General features: G+C 44.3%; 1 protein-coding gene across 1 annotated transcript in view; it reads left to right on the forward strand.

The window, feature by feature from the left end:
• The window catches only part of LOC121269256 (integrin beta-3-like), a 103,393-nt gene that overhangs the window by 60,351 nt on the left and 23,972 nt on the right, over positions 1-19,070 (forward strand). The window contains exons 10-12 of the mRNA XM_041173816.1: positions 6,700-7,129; positions 16,777-16,996; positions 18,572-18,672. Coding sequence (XP_041029750.1) covers positions 6,700-7,129; positions 16,777-16,996; positions 18,572-18,672 — 751 coding nt within the window. The remainder of the gene's footprint in view (positions 1-6,699; positions 7,130-16,776; positions 16,997-18,571; positions 18,673-19,070) is intronic.

Raw genomic sequence — 19,070 nt, forward strand, 5'->3', positions numbered from 1 at the left:
CAGCAGCTCAGGACTTGGCCACTAATGGTACAGCTCAGGGGCTTCCAAAGCAATGGGCTGGTCACACAATAGGTTAGGGTCAGAGGACTGAAGGTTACGTAGGAACTGGAAGAGGCCATTCAACCCCTCAAGCCTGTCACTTCATTCAATAGGATCATGGCTGATCTGTATCTTAATTCCATCTGTCTTGTTAATTCCATCCACTAGTATCATAACCCAATCAAAATTGATCAATCGCAATTTTGCCATTACCAATTGATTTAGCTTCAGTGGGTTTTGGCAAGAGAGTTCCAGGTGTCCTTTGTGGCAAAAAATGTTTCCTGATCACCCCAAAATGGCCAAGTTCTAATTTTGAGGTTATTTTCTCTTAATCTGTGGGCAGAAGGGGCACATCTTGTGGGCACCTGGCAGCCTCTTTGTGGCCTCAGGAGCAGTGGGAAGGGGTCCCTTCTGATCAGGCAGCCTGTGCCCACGGTGAGTCTCAATGGTGGCTAGGGCTGCCCCCACAGTAAAAGCCACACCCCAACTCCCCACACTAACTACCCCCCACCCCTCACCAGGGGCTACTAGACTGGCCTCAGTGAGTCCATCCCACTCATCACCCTTCCAGGGCCTCTATTGTTGCTTCTGCCCCGGGCCTCCTGAAATCCAAGCAGTGGCCATTGCTCCTGGTGGTATTGCTGGGAATGAAGTGTTGGCAGCCCTTGGTTGGCCAGCAGCTCTTGGAGAAAGGACCTTCATCTTTAAAGGCACAGGGACCCTGACAACAGACACAAGGTTGCCTGATGGCCATTTAATTCTGTCAGGGCTCCCAGAGACAGCTACGGCAGGGTAGATCAGACCACCTCAGCCATGAAATTCAGCCTGGGGTGCGGGGTGAGGATGTGGAGCAATTGTTAAATTAAGACAAGGTATTTGGATTCTCTGCAGTTGGTGAGGAAGGGTGACAGAGAACCAATGTACTCAAGTAATGGACAGGATAAATGGAATTGGAAATTTCAATGAGTGTCTGTAATTCCATATCCATTTAAAATTAGGGAAGACTTTGTAAGAGTAAATGGAAAGATCTCTTTCCACTGGCCAGAGGGTCAGTAACCAGAGAACACAGATTTAAGGTAATTGGCAAAAGCAATGAAAGGAGATACTTTTACGCAGCGAGTTGCTATGGTCTGGAATGCACTGTCTGAAAGGTGATGGAAGCAGATACAATAGTAACTTTCCAGGAGGATTTAGACAAATACTCGATGGGGAAAAAAATTGCAAGGCTCTGGGGAAAGAGCAGGGGAATGGAAGTTATTGGCTAGCTCTTTCAAAGAGCCATCCCAAGCACAGTAGATGGATAAGCTCCCTCTGTGCTATATGATTTTTTTTTTGTTCTACATGAAGGAAAAAAGATGATCAGTGGATACAATGAACCAGTTAATTATGCTGTGTTGGAAGGCTGAGTAAATTAAATCTTCAATCAAAGGATTCCTGAACTACAACGGGAGTTCAGCCAAGGGACCATCATCTTCCCCTCATGTTACATCCTGGGATGCAGAAAGCATGGACCTAAGGATGAGGGAGGGACTTAGATTCTTAATAAACCATTAAAGATCTGGCTCTACTTACACCCAAGTTAAGCACTTTCAAAGAAGGGACCATCAGATTGGGCTCCATTTCTGGAGAAGAAGGTACCCCACAGTAAAGAGGAAATCAAAGGGACCAATGTCCCAGTGCCACCCAATTCAATGGAAGGATATGCAAGAAGCCTCAACTAAATAGACAGCAGCTCTCAGAGGGACTAGCTCTGTCAACATAGCTGCACAAGCAAGTCAGTGCAGGCAACATAAACAGGGATTGTTTCTTGCTTAAACATTCTGGCAACCGATTGTTCCAGGACACGATTGCTGTGGGTCTGGAGTCATATGTAGGCCAGACCAGGTAAGGATGGCAGATGTCCTTCCCTAAAGGACATTAGTGAACAGATGGGTTTTTACAACAATCGATAATGGTTTCATAGTCATCATTAGACTTTTAATTCCAGATTTATATTGAATTCAGATTTCATCATCTGCCATGGTGGGATTTGAACCTGGATCCCCAGAGTACCACCCTGGCTGTCTGGAGTATTAGTCCAGTGACAAAACCACTATGCCAAAAAAAAGTTTATTCCAACCCCCATCATCACTGCTCTAGCCAGAGTATGTACTGTGTCAGTTGTCACCGCCATGGAATTCTGATACCCACTATGGGCAACTTTGTCATGCTTTGAGTCCTTTCTTGGGGTGACATTGTCAATACTGACTGCTCCTGACATACCTGGACACACTGATAGTTGCTCCTCACATTTTTTTATTGGCTGGCTCATGACTTTGTTGGCTTCTGAGATGGCAGCAATATGCAGGCCCTGTACTTCCTAACTTAACCCTCTCCTATAAAAGGATATTACTTCAATGAGCAACATCTCTTTGGGGAACATGTCTTCAGATGAAAAGGAGAAGATTTGAGCAAGGGATACATTGTGCAGATATGAACAAACTGGGTCAGCCAGAGTATCTTAGACCTTCATCAGTCTGTGGTTGTTCAAGGTGCTCCCCATCACCTCGGTGTCCTCCATTCAACTCCATTGCCAGGATGACGACACCAACAACAACTTGCATTGATAAAAGTGCCCGGAACATAGAAAACAAAGTTGCAAGGTACTTCACAAGGCCTTCCCGAGGAAGATGATGATGATGCTGTGCTGATTTACCATTTTGTTTGATAAGGGGGAAGTTTCCACAGAAAACCCAACCAAATGTACATGACAAGGAACGCCAGCTCACAGAAGATACATTAAAGGCAATAGTTCAATCCCTAGAGGCATCTGATGGACATAATAGTCAATGTTTTACTCTTGTGTTCCATGGCATGCCTCTGATATGGACCAGAAAGAGTCAGTTCAAACTGGAGAAAGCCAAAGTTTAGGACTAATGTGAAAGTCTTCCTGCATTTAAAGACCAAAACTCAAAATGAAACTTTGGACAGAATAGCAGAGGCAAAAGTGCATTTTCAAGACAGCTTGAGTCAGCATTTTCAGATAAATAGGAGGTGTTGTGCAGGGAGGAAGGAAGCTGGGAACTATGTTTCCATTCTCTCATGATGGCAAGTTGGGGTGGGGTTCCCCCCTACTGCCCTGACTCTGCCGTTTTCTGGGTCAGGGATCATTACTTGGACAAAGCAGGTACCCAGTGGGATCCCTGCCACCAAGAAGTCTCAGCCAAGTTACAGTTGTAAAGCCTGAAGAGTGGAAGAGATGCCTTCTATTAAGCTCTGTCCCTCCACTGGCCTGGAGCTAATGCTTTCCTCTCCCCCCTCCCCACCACCCCCCCCCAAACCCTCCATCCAGGGGAACCCTGGAATTGCCAGTACCAGGCATGTAGCTTGCCTTGAATTCTGGGCCCTAGCTCCCAGCCAGTATTTCCATACCACAAGGTGGTGAGAAGGGGGAAATTCCAGGGATGGCATAAGCTGGGGCGGTCGGCCTCTCTGCCTGATTTTCCTCTTACTTTGGGTAGTGCAACAAGGGAACATCCAGCTGAGGTGCAGGGGGTTAAATTGATTCCCACACCTGTCATTTATCTGGACACCATTCAGAAGAGCTTTTGAATAAATTAAAACCTTCTAATAGTTTCAGTGACTCTCTTCCCCATGTGTGCCTGTTCCTCAACTTTGTGTGACTAAGTCCTGATACTAATTCAAAACTTGGATATAGGGTTGCCAACCCTCCAGGAATTGAAGATCAATCTCCGGGACATTGGTGTATGCAATCCTGGAGAAAAGGCAACAGGACATGAAAATAAGTGGACTATTTTAAAATTTTCTTTGAATGTTTCTCTTTACCAGGTTTAAAAATATTGAAAATGGGGAAACACAGGCTGTTTGGCTGACAGTCAAGCATCATCCAACTTTAATGAGTATTTTGCTTTCCAGTTAGCATAGGAAGCTAGTATGTCACAAGGATGGATGTGTTGGTTGACTAATGGTTGGAGCTGAGGGCCAGTCATATGATGAAATCTCCAGGAATACATTTAATCCCAGTTGACAACACTACTTGGATATGAAGTTTGGCAGACAGCCAGCTGGGCTATATTATTGGCTGAATTTATGTATGTAGAGTCAAGGCATCAATTCCAATAACACTTCCTCCATATGTAATACCTTTTCTGAATGGTGTCTAGGTTCTCTCCTGCTCGAATATCCCGTCCAATCTTATTTTGTTGCTGTCTGATCTATATTTGAATGAATTGGCCCCTGCTCTAGCTCTAACCTTGCCTGTGAGAGCTGACTTTATATATGCTCATTTAAAAATGAATCACATCCAGTCGCGAATGGTGCTGGACAATTAACTCACTGGGGGAAGAGGCTCCACAAATATCTCCACCCTCAATGATGGGGGAGCCCAGCACATCAGTGCAAAAGATAAGGCTGAAGCATTTGCAACAACCCTCAGCCAGATGTAGCCAAGTGGATGATCCATCTCGGCCTCCTCTGGAGGTCCCCAGCATCACAGATGCCAGTCTTCAGCCAATTCGATTCAATGCACGTGATATCAAGAAATGGATAAAGGCACTGGATGCTGCAAAGGCTATGAGCCCTGACAATATTCCGGCTATAGTACTAAAGACTTGTGCTCTAGAGCTTGCCATGCCCCTAGCAAAGCTGTTCCAGTGCAGTTGCAACACTGGCATCTATCCAGCGATGTGGAAAATTGGCCAGGTATTTCCTGTACACACAAAGCAGGACAAATCCAATTCAGCCAATTACTGCCCCATCAGTCTACTCTTGATCATCAAAAGTGCTTTCAAGCAGCACTTGCTGAGAAATAATCTGCTCACTGATGCTCAGTTTGGGTTCCACCAGGACTACTCAACTCCTGACCTCATTACAGCCTTGGTTCAAACATGGACAGAAGAGTTGAACTTCAGAGGTGAGGTGAGACTGACCACCCTTGACATCAAGGCAAAATTTCACACCATCCAGGACAAAGTAGCCCAATTGATTGGCACCCCATCCACAAACATTCACTCCCTCCATCACCAACGGACTGTGGAGACAGTGTGTACCATCTACAAGATGCACTGCAAGAACTCACCAAGCCTCCTTTCAAACCCATGACCACTAGCATCTAGAAGGACAGGGCAGCTACCTGGAAATTCCCCTCCAAGCCACTCACCATCCTGACTTGGAAATATATCACCATTCCTTCACTGTCAATGGGTCCAAATCCTGGAACTCCCTCCCAAACAGCACTCTGGGTGTACCTACACCAGATGAACTGTGGCAGTTCAAGAAGGCAGCTCACCAGCATCTTCTCGAGGGCAACTAACAATGGGCAATAATTGCTGGCCCAGCCAGCAACACCCACATCTCATTAATGAATTCAAAAAGCAAACTTTTTTTTTAAATCACATATAATCTCAAATGTCTCCACTGGTAAACCCAGCGGTTAATAGGGAGCACAGAGAAGCATCAACCTGTACGGCAGTAACAATCCAAGAATCAGTAGTAATCTTTAGTATAATAGCAACCCATAAAGTAATAACAGGCCTAGAGTAACAGGAACACACAGAACTTTAGCAATCTCTAGAGTAAAGTTTACCAGTGGAGACATTTGAGATTATATGTGATTTAAAAAAAAAAGTTTGCTTTTTGAATTCATTAATGAGATGTGCGTGTTGCTGGCTGGGCCAGCAATTATTGCCCATTGTTAGTTGCCCTTGAGAAGATGCTGGTGAGCTACCTTCTTGAACTGCTACAGTTCATCTGGTGTAGGTACACCCATAAAGTCATGGAAAGCTATAAGGTAAGAGAAAGTTACAAACTGTTCATGATCTATAGAGTAATAGCATTCACTATTTATATCAGTCCAAGTGTAATAAAAAGCTATAGAGCAATAGTGAGCTATGAAATATCATGCTATGTATTCAGATAGATCTTAATGATCCCATGGCCACTGTTTGAAGAAAAGTAGGACATTTTACTCCTGGTCTGGCCAATATTCTTCCTTGGGTCAATTCTACCAAGGACAGTTCTGGTCAGTCAATTCATTGCTGATTGAATAATGGCATAAATTGACTGCCATAATCACTTTCTAACATCAGTGACTGTTTCAAAGCAGTCCAGAGAAGGCTCACTCGGTTGATTCCAGGTGTGGAGGGATTTTCTTATGAGAAGAGGTTGAGTAGGTTGGGCCTGTGCTCAATGGAGTTAGAAGAATGAGAGGGGCCCTTATTGAAACATATAAGCTTCTTAGGGGGTTTGACAGGGTAGATGCTGAGACTTCGTTTCCCCTTGTGGGAGAGTCTAGGACTAGAGGGCATATTCTCAGAGTGAGGGGTCACCCATTTAAGATGAGGAGGAATTTTTTCTCTCAGAAAAAGTTGTTAATCTGTGGAATTCTTTACCACAGAGCGCTGTAGAGGCTGGGTCATTAATTATATTCAAAGCTGAGATAGATTTTTAATCAATAAGGGAATCAAGGGTTATGGGGAAAAGGTAGGAAAGTGGAGTTGAGGATTAGCAAATCAGCCATGATCTCATTGAATGGCGGGGCAGGCTTAATGGGCTGAATGGCCTACTTCTGTCCTTACGTCTTATGGTCTTAATCCATTAGATGCAAATCACTTCTGTACATCTTGAGCTATATATAAATACAAGTACTTTCTTTGTCCCCAGGTGAATTTCACTGTAAAACTAGAGGCCATAGACTGTCCAAAGGATGGGAAAGTTAAGACATTTACTCTGAAGCCCATTCTGTTTCAAGATACTCTGGAGGTGACCGTCAATTTCAAGTGTGACTGCGAGTGCGAAACCAATGCAGTGAAAAACAGCACTCAGTGTAATGGCACGGGAACCTATGAGTGCGGAGTGTGCCAGTGTCTTCCAGGCCACTTTGGACCCCACTGTGAGTGCACAGAGAGCGATTCCTCAGTGATTGAACAAGCTACCTGCTCCCCAAAGAAAGGCGACCCCATTTGCAATAACCGCGGGGAATGCGTCTGCGGACAGTGCTCCTGCCACAGTAATACGTTTGGGATCATATCCGGCAAGTTCTGCGAATGCGATGACTTTTCTTGTGGACGATACAAGGGGAAGCTGTGCTCAGGTGAGTGACAGAATCCTCTGCTACCTGAAAGAGTTGACCAGCAGTCTCAGTGCCTGTCTATCATTGGCCAGTAGGATGTGTCTGTCATTGTGTTTCCTGGACACAGACTTCCTTTTTCTGATGCTTCCTCCCAAAAATCCTGACTGAAACATGTACAAAATCAAGTAATGCCTAATGACTCTGGAGCAGGTTAACCATTGGTTTGAAGTCAAATTCTCCAATCTGGGTTTAAACACACCATTTTAATATAATCTTCCTGCGCACAAATTGGCTGCCACGTTTCCTATATTACAAAAGTGATCAACGCTTCAAAAGTATTTCGTTGGCTATAAAGGGCTTTGGGATGTTCTGAGGTCATGAAAGGAGCTATATAAATTCACATCTTTCTTTCACTTCATTTATCATACGCATTTTATACTTTTGCAGTTTTAACACCTGTAGTCCTCTTTAAGCCAATTATCTACAAATAATTCAAATTTTATCATCATGTTGCATTTTTTACTCTAGTTTTATTAAACCTTCATGTAAGACAAACCTGAAGGCATGAATTACATGGACCCCAGATATCTAGAAGAAGTGGAGAAATACAGGAAAGTCAGATGTCCTGCCAAATGTAACAACAGGATTTCACTTGAATTTTTTTTGTTCAATTTTCCCATCGGATTGAGAATGTGATTTTGGGGTGGGGTGGGGGGGATCCTGGTATTCCAGGCTTTAGCCGGAGAGTGGGGGAGGGTAGTACACCTGGTCCTCTGCCCATAAGCAGTGCTGGAAAGGCACTTACCTACTGGATCCAGCTGCTCCGGCCTCCCTTTAACTGCTGGGTTTCCTGAGTCCTAAGAAACCCAGCCAGCTGGTATTAAATTGAAAAGGTTGCAAAAATCTGAGATATGTTCACAGTGCATTTGGGTTGAGTTTCCTATATTTTTAGAATCTAACTTTTACCCACCCCCACCCCCCCCCTCGACCTTCACACCCCACCTCCCTTCAGCACATGTTCCACCAGTCCTGGGGCTTAAAGTTATAAAATTTATAGTCCAGAAATAGTGTTTGACCCAAATGGCTCGTGACAGTGTTGGAGCCTCCTCCAACCCAGTTCACCAGCATATCCTTCTGTCCCTTTCTCCATCATGTGCTTATTTTGCCTTCCTTTGCATCAATGTCATTCAGCTCAATGAAACTATATGATGACAAGTTCCATAGTCCCAATGCCACTGGTGGTGGGTGGGGAAGGGGACATTACGCTCTTGCCTCCAAGTTAGAAGGTTTGATTCAAATCCTTTCCCAGGACCCCAGCCCAAAACAGTGCAATACTGGGCGAGTGCTACATTGTTGGCAATGCTGTATTTCAGCTGAGACATTAAACCGAGGTCCCACGTACATGTTGAAGTGGATGCCATGATGATAGTTGAAGAGTAGAGTGCCTTAGATACCGTTCTTCCCTTGACCAACACCACTAAAGACAGCCTAATTAGCCATTGATTTCATCTGGTGTTTGTGGGATCTTGCTATGTACAACCTGTTTGATACTGTAACAACTGCTTTGGGACATCCTCAGATGTGAGGTAGGTGCCATGGAACAAAGTCTTTATGAGAGGCACCAAGGAATGGAACATTCCCTGGGGTTTTCCTAGTCTGGTGTAACTTGATCAGAACCCCTGAGGAAACAGTACAAGTGGAATGGCCACAAACCTGTCCCACACCCATTAACCTGCATGGACTCATGGGCTAGGGCCTTCGCTGAGCTGCTATTTGATGAAGCTGGGGTGAGGGGCAGGACATCCCCTACCCTGAGCCTCAGTCGGGACCAAGTGTAGTGTCCTATTAGACCCCAGTCTCAGGAACTTGTCTGGCTGACAGGTGGTTCTGAAGATCGCTGGCATTACAACCTGCACCTCCAAACAGCAGCTCAGAGTAGTTTTTAAATATTACAAGAAGCAGCCCAGACACAAATGTTCCCCGGGATCAGACTTTTGCCCATTCTATGGAGTTGACTTGGGGGATGGGAGATTTCCATCACCCCTGTTCTGGCATGGCACACTTCAGCCAACACTTCTGCCCTCTTCCCTGGCTCCCAAACTGCCAAAGGCCCACGGCCTGTGAGTTGCTCCCCATGAGCTCAGTCACTTGTCCTAGGATTCGGCCCCACTCTGCAGATTATCCAGGCCTGACCTGAGTCTGTGTCCGATGGCAGAGAGCCAGCAGAAGTTCTGATGGGATGGAGAGATATTCTGGGGGAAATCTCAAGGCTTATGTATCAAAATTCAGCTCGGAGCACGGGGATCCAAGTCAGAAATAAACTTCAGTCACTTGATAAAAAATTAACACAAGGCTTCTACATTAAAGTATTGCTCTTTTAATTGGAACTTAATGAACCAAGCTTGGTATATTCTGATCAATTCCGAGCACAGTGCAACAGTTTACAGAGCAGGTTTAGAAATGGACAACTCCAGATAGGGGGAATTCAGAAACCTTCCCTAAGCTTAGGCTTCTCTCTATCTACTCCTGTACCTGGTCTTGAAGGCGCTAATTAAAACTCACCCCTTTGACCTTCCTGACCCCTCCTGTCTCCTTCGTTAGCTCGGTATCCATTTTAGGACACATTAGGGCCTGAATTTCTTGCTCCCCCGCCGGCAGGCTTTTAGGCAGCGGAGAGGGTGAAATTTAAGGAACAGGGTTTGGTTCATCATTTGGTTCCTGGCTAATGCAATGTATTCACTTCCGAGTGGAATGTTTAACATTGCCTCATGTTGATACCACACACACAGGCTTGGCTTTAATTACCAATCACAGACAATTAATGTTTCACAATATTCATCAAGCTGAAGGGACCCAAAGCTAAAGCGCACAGGAAGTTTGCCATGGTCCAGTTCCTGAAGCTTACGATTTCAGGAATCTTGTAGTTTATAGATGTCAAACAGACAGCCTTCACTTGTTCCTTTGGCTCAACAAACTGGAGGTGCACCTTCCCCCATAATCCCAATCACCAGACTGGAGCCCGGGTGAAACCAAAGGAATTACTGGCAAAGATCCCAGTCAGATGTTGGCTCAGCTCTTAAGTTTCATAATTCTGGGTTGGAGACCTCATTTAATTTTGAGATGTTAACAGTTACCCCAATAACTCAAATTCAAATAAGGAGGAATGAATAGGGAAGCAACTTTCTACTCTCAATCCTCATCCAATGTCCATCTGAAAAACATCTTATGTGATCACTCTCCTAAGACGTTGTACCTTCTCCTTTGGAGCGAGGTGAATATGGTCTCTTTGGGATCAAGGTGGCTCCAAGTTAACACACCTGGCAATTGATGCTCAGAACCAAGTTCACCTCCTACAACCTGGTACTCAGTAATCCTATGCCTGAACTACATAGATTCTCAGTTTATGATTGAGCTGGTGACTTGACTCACAGATAGATAAATCATTGAATAGTACAGCACAGAAGAAAACCATGAAACCATTAGGCCCATCAAATTTGTGCCAGCTCTTTCAAAGAGCAAAGCAGTTAGTCACACTTGCCCGCTCTTCTCCCCATTTCCCTGCAACTTGTTTTCTCTTTCAAGTGTTTATCCAATTCCCTTTTGAAGACTATTATTGAATCTGTTTCACCACGTCAGGCAGTGCATTCCAAATCCTAATTATGCATTACTTTACAAAACAATTCCTCATGTCACATCTGGTTCTTTTGTCAATCACTTGAAGCTTGTATCTTTAGGTTTTTGACCCTTCAGCCATTGGAAGCAGTCTCTCTTTATTTACCCTGTTTAAACCCTTCATGACTTTAAACACTCCCCTTTTCTTCCCTGCTTTAAGGAGAACATTGCCAACCTCTCCAGTCTCTCCAAGTGACTATAATCCCTCATCCCTGGAACCTTTCTGGTAAATCTCTTCTGGACCCTCTCCATATCTTCCACACCTTTCCTAAAGTGTGGTGTCCAGATTGGACATAATATTTAAGCTGAAGTTGAACTAGTATTTTGTATAGGTTCAGCATAACTTGCCACCTTTTATACTCAATGCATCTATTTACAATGCCCAGGATTCCCTATACTTTGTTAACTGCATTGTGAACCTACCCTGCACCTTCAGAGATTTGTGTACAAACATCCCCAGGTCTCTCTCTCTTCTTGCACCCCTTCAAAACTGCAGCGGGGGCAAGGCCGTGAGATGCAGCAAGCTGTTCAAAAGTCCACTGACTTCAATGGGACTGGAAAATCCTGCTGGCAGGAGGGGCTGTAAAATTCTGCCCATGATCACTGTTAGCAAGACTCTTCAGTGACACTGGAGCTTCACATTGGGCCATAGTATTACACAGAACTTACAGTTCAGAACAGGCCATTTGACCAATTGGTCTAGGCCAGTATGTACGCTCCACATGAACCTCCTCTCACCCTTTTTCATCTAACCCCACCTTTATCGCTTATAATAAATGGGTTGGTACTTTGCTTCTCTCTGTTTTCACACCATGAATGCTAAAATCATAGCCCAGTTTCTGACCCATATTTGACTCTACTTCAGCATCTTGTTGATTATTGTTTAAAGTGACAGGTAGTAAAATGTTTTAAAGAATTAAATGAGTGCAGATTTGCACTTAGGCTGGGCATCCAGACTTCAGTATAGCACCACATCCACTCAGTAGCAACATAGCACCATCCAGTCCCTCAAGCCTGTTCCACCATTCAGTCAGATCATAGCCGATCTGTCCCTAAGCTCATCTTTGTTCCCTACCTTGATGCCTGGGGCTAAACAAACCTGCCAATCTCAATCTTGAAAATTCAATTAACCCCTCAGCATTCACAGCTTTTTTAGGGGAGAGAGTTCCAAATTTCCATGACCCTTTGTGTGAAAAGGGGTGTCTGAATTTCCCTCCTGAATAACCTAACTCTCATTTTAAGATTCTGGCCCCTTGTACTGCATTCTGTCACAAGAGGGGGGAGGTGGTGGTGTAGTGGTAATGTCACTGGGCTAGTAATCCAGAAGCCCAGGCTAATAATCTGGGGGACATGGGTTCAAATCCCACTGCAGCAGCTGATGGAATTTAAATTTGATTAATTAATCTGAAATATAAAGCTAATCTCCATATTGGTAACCATGACAACCATCATTAGGGAAGGAAATCTACCGTGCTTGGATGGTCTGGCCTGTGTGTGACTCCAGGCCCACTACAATGTGGTTGACTCTTAACTGCCCTCTGAAATGGCCTAGCAAGCCACTCAGCTCACGGGCAATTAGGATGGGCAACAAATGCTGGTCTTGCCAGTGACGTCCACATCCCATGAATGAATAAAAGAAAGGAAATGGTTTCTAATCTTATTGAATCCTTTTGCTGTTTTGAAAACATTGATTAGATCGATGGTTTTCAAATGATTTTGTCCATGGAGCACTCGGGCAGGAAAAAAGACCATGCAGACCACCCACCGGTCCCACCACTCCCACTTTCACTTGTCACCACAAAACAACTCCCCAGAATTAATGAGAACTTATGAAAACTATGAATATTGCATTGAATTTTTTCATAACTAAATGTAATCAATTTATGTGCATTTTTTTAAAATTAAATATGAGTAAATTATTCATTCGTGCCAGAAATTTCCATGTGATAAACATCAATACTACAAGAGGACAGGTTTATTTGAAACGTTCTAATATATGCTATATTTTGATTTGCCCATTACTGACTCTGCATTTCCTCCCTACAGCGACATACCACACTTAGCTAAAACCAGATAACTTAATCATACCCTGTTGATAGCCAAAGGTTAGGAATGCCCAAGCTAAACAATTTTTTAAAAAAATCTCTCCCCTAATCATCACTTCATACCACATTCCTAGATTGGGAAGGAAAGTGGGTAGACTGCTCACAGGATTGTCTCTCTAGCCATCTAAAAGCACATGAATGAGAAAAGATGCAGAATCTCATTTAGTGTGTTTAACAGTGTGTATTAGAGCAGAATGATCACAGAGAGTAGTACAGCATGGTTCCTAATGGCATCCCAATCTTTTTGTCTTTTACTCTTCCTTTCTCTTTAAACAGATTTCTTTCAGCAAATAAAACTTAATGATACAGTAGATGAGTAATTTGAGACATGACATGTGGTGAGTGAAGCGTGGCTTAGGAGGAGCAAGTGACTTTAGACCTATGAGTCCCAGAGCTCTCTGCCACTGAGACCTTTTCTCCCCTCATAATCAGGTCTGGTGTAGACTCATTGTTAGGGATTGGTCACTGATTAGTCAACAATTCCATTCCATGCCAATACCAGAATGATGGAAAGTGAACAGGAAGGGCTTTGGTATTTTCATACCAAGTCATGGTTGCCACATATGATTAAATGTAGTCCTGGAGGTTTCATTACATGACTTACCTCCACACCCCAGCCATTCGTCAGCCAACACATCCAGCCTTGTGAAGTACTACCTTCCTACACTGATCTGAAAGCAAAAAGCAAAGAAAAATGTTCAAAGTAAATGTAAAAAAAAAACCAATCTTTTTCAATGTCCCAGTGATTTTTCTCCAGGGTTGCACAGGCCAGTGTCCTGGAGATTGATCTTCAATTTCTGGAGAATCCAGGCTCATCCTGGAGGGTTGGCAACCCTATTTCCCACCCAGCAATTCCTTGTTCTTTCTTTCATTCTCTCATCCTCTCCTGCAGTCTTAATTATATTCTCTTTCTTTTCATCCCCTTATTCTTTCCATCTCTCATCTCTCTCACATTCTCCTATTCTCCCTTCTCTCTGTTTTTCTTCACCTTCTGCCTTTTCTTTCTAACTCATTCTCTCTGTCTCATTCTTTCACTTCCAATGGACAGACAGTTCTGGCCCACTTTCCACACTCAGTTTCCCTGTCTGTTTAATATTTTTTCATCTACGTGTCCCTTATATTGGTGAAAGAGGTAGGCAGAGTGCTGGCGGGGTGATGGTCCATGGTGTGGGAGAGAAGGAGGCTGTTAACATTCAGAGTGTGCGCAATAAAAACATGAGATCACTATCAACCTCCTGGGGATTACCATTGACAGAAACTGAACTGGACTAGCTATATAATACTGTGGCTACGAAAGCAGGTCAGAGGCTAGGAATCCTGCTGCGAGTAACCCACCTCCTGACTCCCCAAAGCCTGTCCACCATCTACAAGGCACAAGTCAGGAGTGTGATGGAATACTCCCCACTTGCTTGGATGAGTGCAGCTCCAACAACACTCAAGAAGCTTGACACCATCCAGGACAAAGCAGCCCACTTGATCGGCACCCCACCCACAAACATTCACTCCCTCCACCACCAGCGCACAGTAGCAGCAGTGTGTACCACCTACAAGATGCACTGCAGCAATTCATCAAGGCTCCTTAGACAGCACATTCCAAACCCACGACTGCTACCACCTAGAAGGACAAGGGCAGCAGATAGATGGGAACATCACCACCTAGAAGTTCCCCTCCAAGCCATTCACCATCTTGAATTGGAAATATATCACTGTTCCTTCACCATTGCTGGGTCAAAATCCTGGAATTCCCTTCCCAACAGCACTGTGGGTGTACCCACACCACGTGGACTGCATTACCCTGGGTCTCTGGATTATTAGTCCAGTGACAATACCACAACGCCATTGCCTCCCTGTATGAAAGTAAACTGCAAGAAAACAGCAAGAGCTTCAACGGGTATATAAAAGGAAAGAGAGTGGCTAAAGTGAGCATGGGACCCTTGAAGGATGTGACTGAAGAACTGATAACAGGGAACAGGGAAATGGCTGATAAGTTAAACCAATATTTTGCATTGGTCTTCATGGTGGAGGACACTATAAACATCCCAAAGATATCAGATAAGTAAGGAGCTAATGGGATGAACAATCCTGTAACATTCTCCATCACGAGGGACAAAGTATTTGGCAAACTAATGGGACTAAAGGCAGACACGTCGCCAGGACCTGATGGTCTGCATCCAAGGGTTTTAAAGGAAATGGCTGCAGAGATAGTGGAGACATTGGTCGAAATATTCCAGAGCTCACTGGATTCTGGGAGGGTCCCCGCAGATTGGAAAACTGCTAATGTGACGCCCCTGTTCAAGAAGTGGGGGGAGACAAAAAGCAAGAAACTGTAGGCCAGCCAGCCTAACATTTGTCATTGGAAAAATGCTAAGAGTCCATCATTAAAGAAGAAATAGCAGGATATTTGGAAAAGCTTAACGCAATCAAACAGAAAACAGAATCAATATGGTTTGGTGAAAGGAAAATCATGTTTAACAAATTTGCTAGAGTTATTTGAGAATATAACAAGCAGAGTTGATAAAAGTAAAACAAGTAGATGTAGTGCATTTGGATTTCCAGAAGGCATTCAGTAAGGTGCCGCATAAAAGATTATTGTAAAACATAGGAGCTCACATTATTCGGGGTAATGTATTATCATGGATTGAGGATTGGTTAACATAAAGAATACAGAGAGTCGGGATTAACCTTTTTCAGGTTAGAAAGACATAGCTACTGGAGCGCCACAAGGATCAGTCCTAGGACCTCTAATATTTACTATCTATATTAATGATTTGGAGGAGGAGGCAGAGTGTAATGTATCCAAATTTTGCTGATGATACAAAAATAGGTGGGAGGGCATGTTGTGATGAGGGCATAAGGAATCTGCAAGGAGATACAGATAGATTGAATGAGTGAGCAAAAACTTGGCAAATGGAGTTTAATGTAGGGAACTGTGAGGTGATGTACTTTAGTAGGAAGAATCAAAAGGCAGACTATTATTTAAATGGATAGAGACTCCAAAAAAGTACAGCACAGGGATCTGGGTGTTTTTGTGCATGAAACACAAAATGTTAGCATGCAGGTGCAGCAAATAATTAATAAGGCAAATGAAATTTTGGCCTGTATTGCTAGGGAGTTGGAGTTTAAAAATAGGGAGGTCATGTTACAACTGTACAGGGTGTTGGTGAGGCCGCACCTGGAGTACTGTGTACAGTCTTAGTCCCTGTATTTAAGAAAGGATACACTGGCATTGGAGGCAATTCAAAAGAGATTCACTAGACTGATTCCTGGGGTGAAGGGGTTGACTTATCAAGAACGGCTAAACAGGTTAGGCCTTTATTCATTAGAATTTAGAAGAATGAGGGATGATCTTATTGAAACATACAAGATTCTGAGGGGGCTTGACAGGGTAGATGTTGAGAAGATGTTTCCACTAGTGGGAGAATCTCGAACTAGGGACATAGTTACAGTATAAGGGGACACTCATTTAAAACTGAAATGTGAAGGAATTTCTTTTCAGAGATAGTGAATGTGGTAGAATTCTCTACCACAGAGAGTTGTGGAGGCTAGATCACTGAAAGTATTTAAAGAAGAGGTAGATAGATTTTTGAAATATCAGGGATTGAGGACTATGAGAAGCTGGCACAAAAGAGGAATTGAGGCCTGGGGCAGATCAGCCATGATCTTATTGAATGGCGGGGCAGGTTTGAGGGGCCGAATGGCCTACTCCTGCCCCTATTCCTTATGTTCTTATGTTAACCAATCCTCCATCCATGCTAATATATCACCCCCAACTCCATCTTGTGAAGTAACCTTTTGTGTGGCACCTTATTGAATGCTGTTTGGAAATCCAAGTGTACCACATCAGCAATGTTTGCCGCTCCGAGCCTAACTACCTTTTTCCACTCACCACAGGGAATGGCAAGTGTGAATGCGGGGAGTGTAGGTGCTTCTCGAATTGGATCAACAGTTACTGCAACTGCACCACCAAGACCGACAGCTGTATGACCGCTTTAGGGTCCATCTGCAGCAGGCGGGGCAGCTGTGTGTGTGGGAAGTGCGTTTGCCAAGGCGGGGCATATGGAGACCACTGTGAGAAATGCCCCACCTGCCCTGATGCCTGCTCCTCTAAAAGGTGAGTCCAGTTCCCCCGCCACAACTCGTCCACACCACGGAAGGAAGAATCGGTCAGTCTGGTAGCTGCTACTCTTCATTTTTGGACACCATTGAACTTCCCAATCGCAGACTTGACTGGCATTCACAAACTCAAACTTCCTTTTTATGAACATTAGAAATAGGAGTAGGAGTAGGCCATTCAGCCCTTCTACTTTGCTCAGCTGTTCAATGAGATCATGGCTGATCTCCTACTTCATCACTGTTTCCTTGCACTATTCCCATATCCCTTGAGCCAGGATGTGACGTCATTCCCCCACCACCCCACCCCCACCCGGCAGGATATTACGATCCTGCCGATCTGAATGGAGATTTAAATGGCTCGCCGCATCCGCCAAGGGGAGACACACTGCGGCAGAGCCATAAAATCCTGGCCTTGATGTTTTTAATATGTACAAATCTATCAATTTCTGTCATGAACATACTCAATGACTGAGCTCCCACAGCCCTCTGGGGCGGAGAATTCCAAAGGATTCACCACCCTCTGAGTGAAGAAATTTCTCCTCTTCTCAGTCTTATTCTGAGACTGTATCCCCTGGTTCTGGAACCCCCTCGACAAGGGAGACATCCTTCCTGCATCTACCCTGTCGAGCCCTGTAAGAATTTTGTATGTTTGAATGAGATCATCTCTCATTCTTCTCAACTCCAGAGAATAAAGCCCAGTCTATTTAATCTTTCCTTTATAGGACATTCATTCCATTCCAGAATTAGTCTGACTTTTGCAAAGGACAAGGGGGGAATTTGCCCCATCCCATTTGGAGGGTCATCAGAAGGAGGGAGGATGTTGCTGTCCAGAGCCTTGTGTTAGCTGTGGCTTAGTGCCAGCATTATCCTCTGAATCACAAAGTCGGAGACTTGAGCACAACATTCAGGCTGACATTCCAGTGCGGCATTGAGGGAGTGCTGCACTGTCAGGGGTGCTGTCTTTCAGATGAGATGCTAAACTGAAGCCCTATTTGCTCTCTCAGGTGGATGCAAAATATCCCATGGCACAATTTCGAAGAAGAGCGGGAGAGTTCTCCCTAGCGCCTTCACCAATATTTAACACTCAATCAACAGCACTAGAAATGTATCGAGTCATTATCTCTTTTGTGTTTGTGGGGATCTTGCTGGATGCAAATTGGTTGCCATATTTCTTATATTACAACAGCACACACAGTTCAGAAGTGCTTCATTGTTTTGAGGGGGGGGGTCCTGAAAAGTCAACGACATTATAGAAATGCAAGTTTTTCTTTGCAGCAGGCAGATTGAACAAAAAAAATAAAGAGGAACGCCAATTGAAAAGCCTATTAAGGAACAAATTTCTAGGTTCACACCACTGCAGCAGGTCAGGAGAAGATTAGGTTTGATTGTGATGTCCTCCATGGTGGGATAACTTGTTGGTGTTCAGACCGCAAACCCAATCAGCGCCAACATCAGTAAGGGCCAGGAGAGGGAAGAGAGATAATTTGAGAACAATTTGCTTCAAAAATAATGAGTTGAGTTTCACAGAAGTGTAAATTCTCTGTTTTTGTTCAATCTCCCTTTTCCCTCACAGGGACTGTGTCAAGTGTAAGGTGTTTAACACTGGGGAACTGATGGAGAACGGCACATGTGACGAGGTGTGCACAGACGAGATTCGAAAGGTGAAGACTCTGGGTAAGTTTACAAAGTGACATGTTGGGTTAAGCTACCAGCAGTCCTGCCTATTGGCTATCTGATCAGGATAGGGTCCCTCCTGGACACAGCGTCACCATTAAACCCTCTCCCATGGGCACAGTGTCTCCCAATAAACCCTCCTCCATGGGCACAGCGTCACCCAATAAACCCTCCCCCATGGGCACAGCATCACCCAATAAACCCTCCCCTACAAGCACAGTGTCACCATTAAACCTTCGCCCATGGGCACAGCATCACCCAAAAAAGCCTCCACAATGGACACAGCATCACCCAATAAAGCCTCCCCCATGGGCACAGCATCACCCAATAAACCCTCCCCATAGCAACACCACCCAATGAACCTACCTCACAGGCAGAGCTTTGCTTAATAATATTCC

Source organism: Carcharodon carcharias, chromosome 23 (genome assembly GCF_017639515.1).
Source record: "Carcharodon carcharias isolate sCarCar2 chromosome 23, sCarCar2.pri, whole genome shotgun sequence".
NCBI classification, from domain to species: domain Eukaryota; kingdom Metazoa; phylum Chordata; class Chondrichthyes; order Lamniformes; family Lamnidae; genus Carcharodon; species Carcharodon carcharias.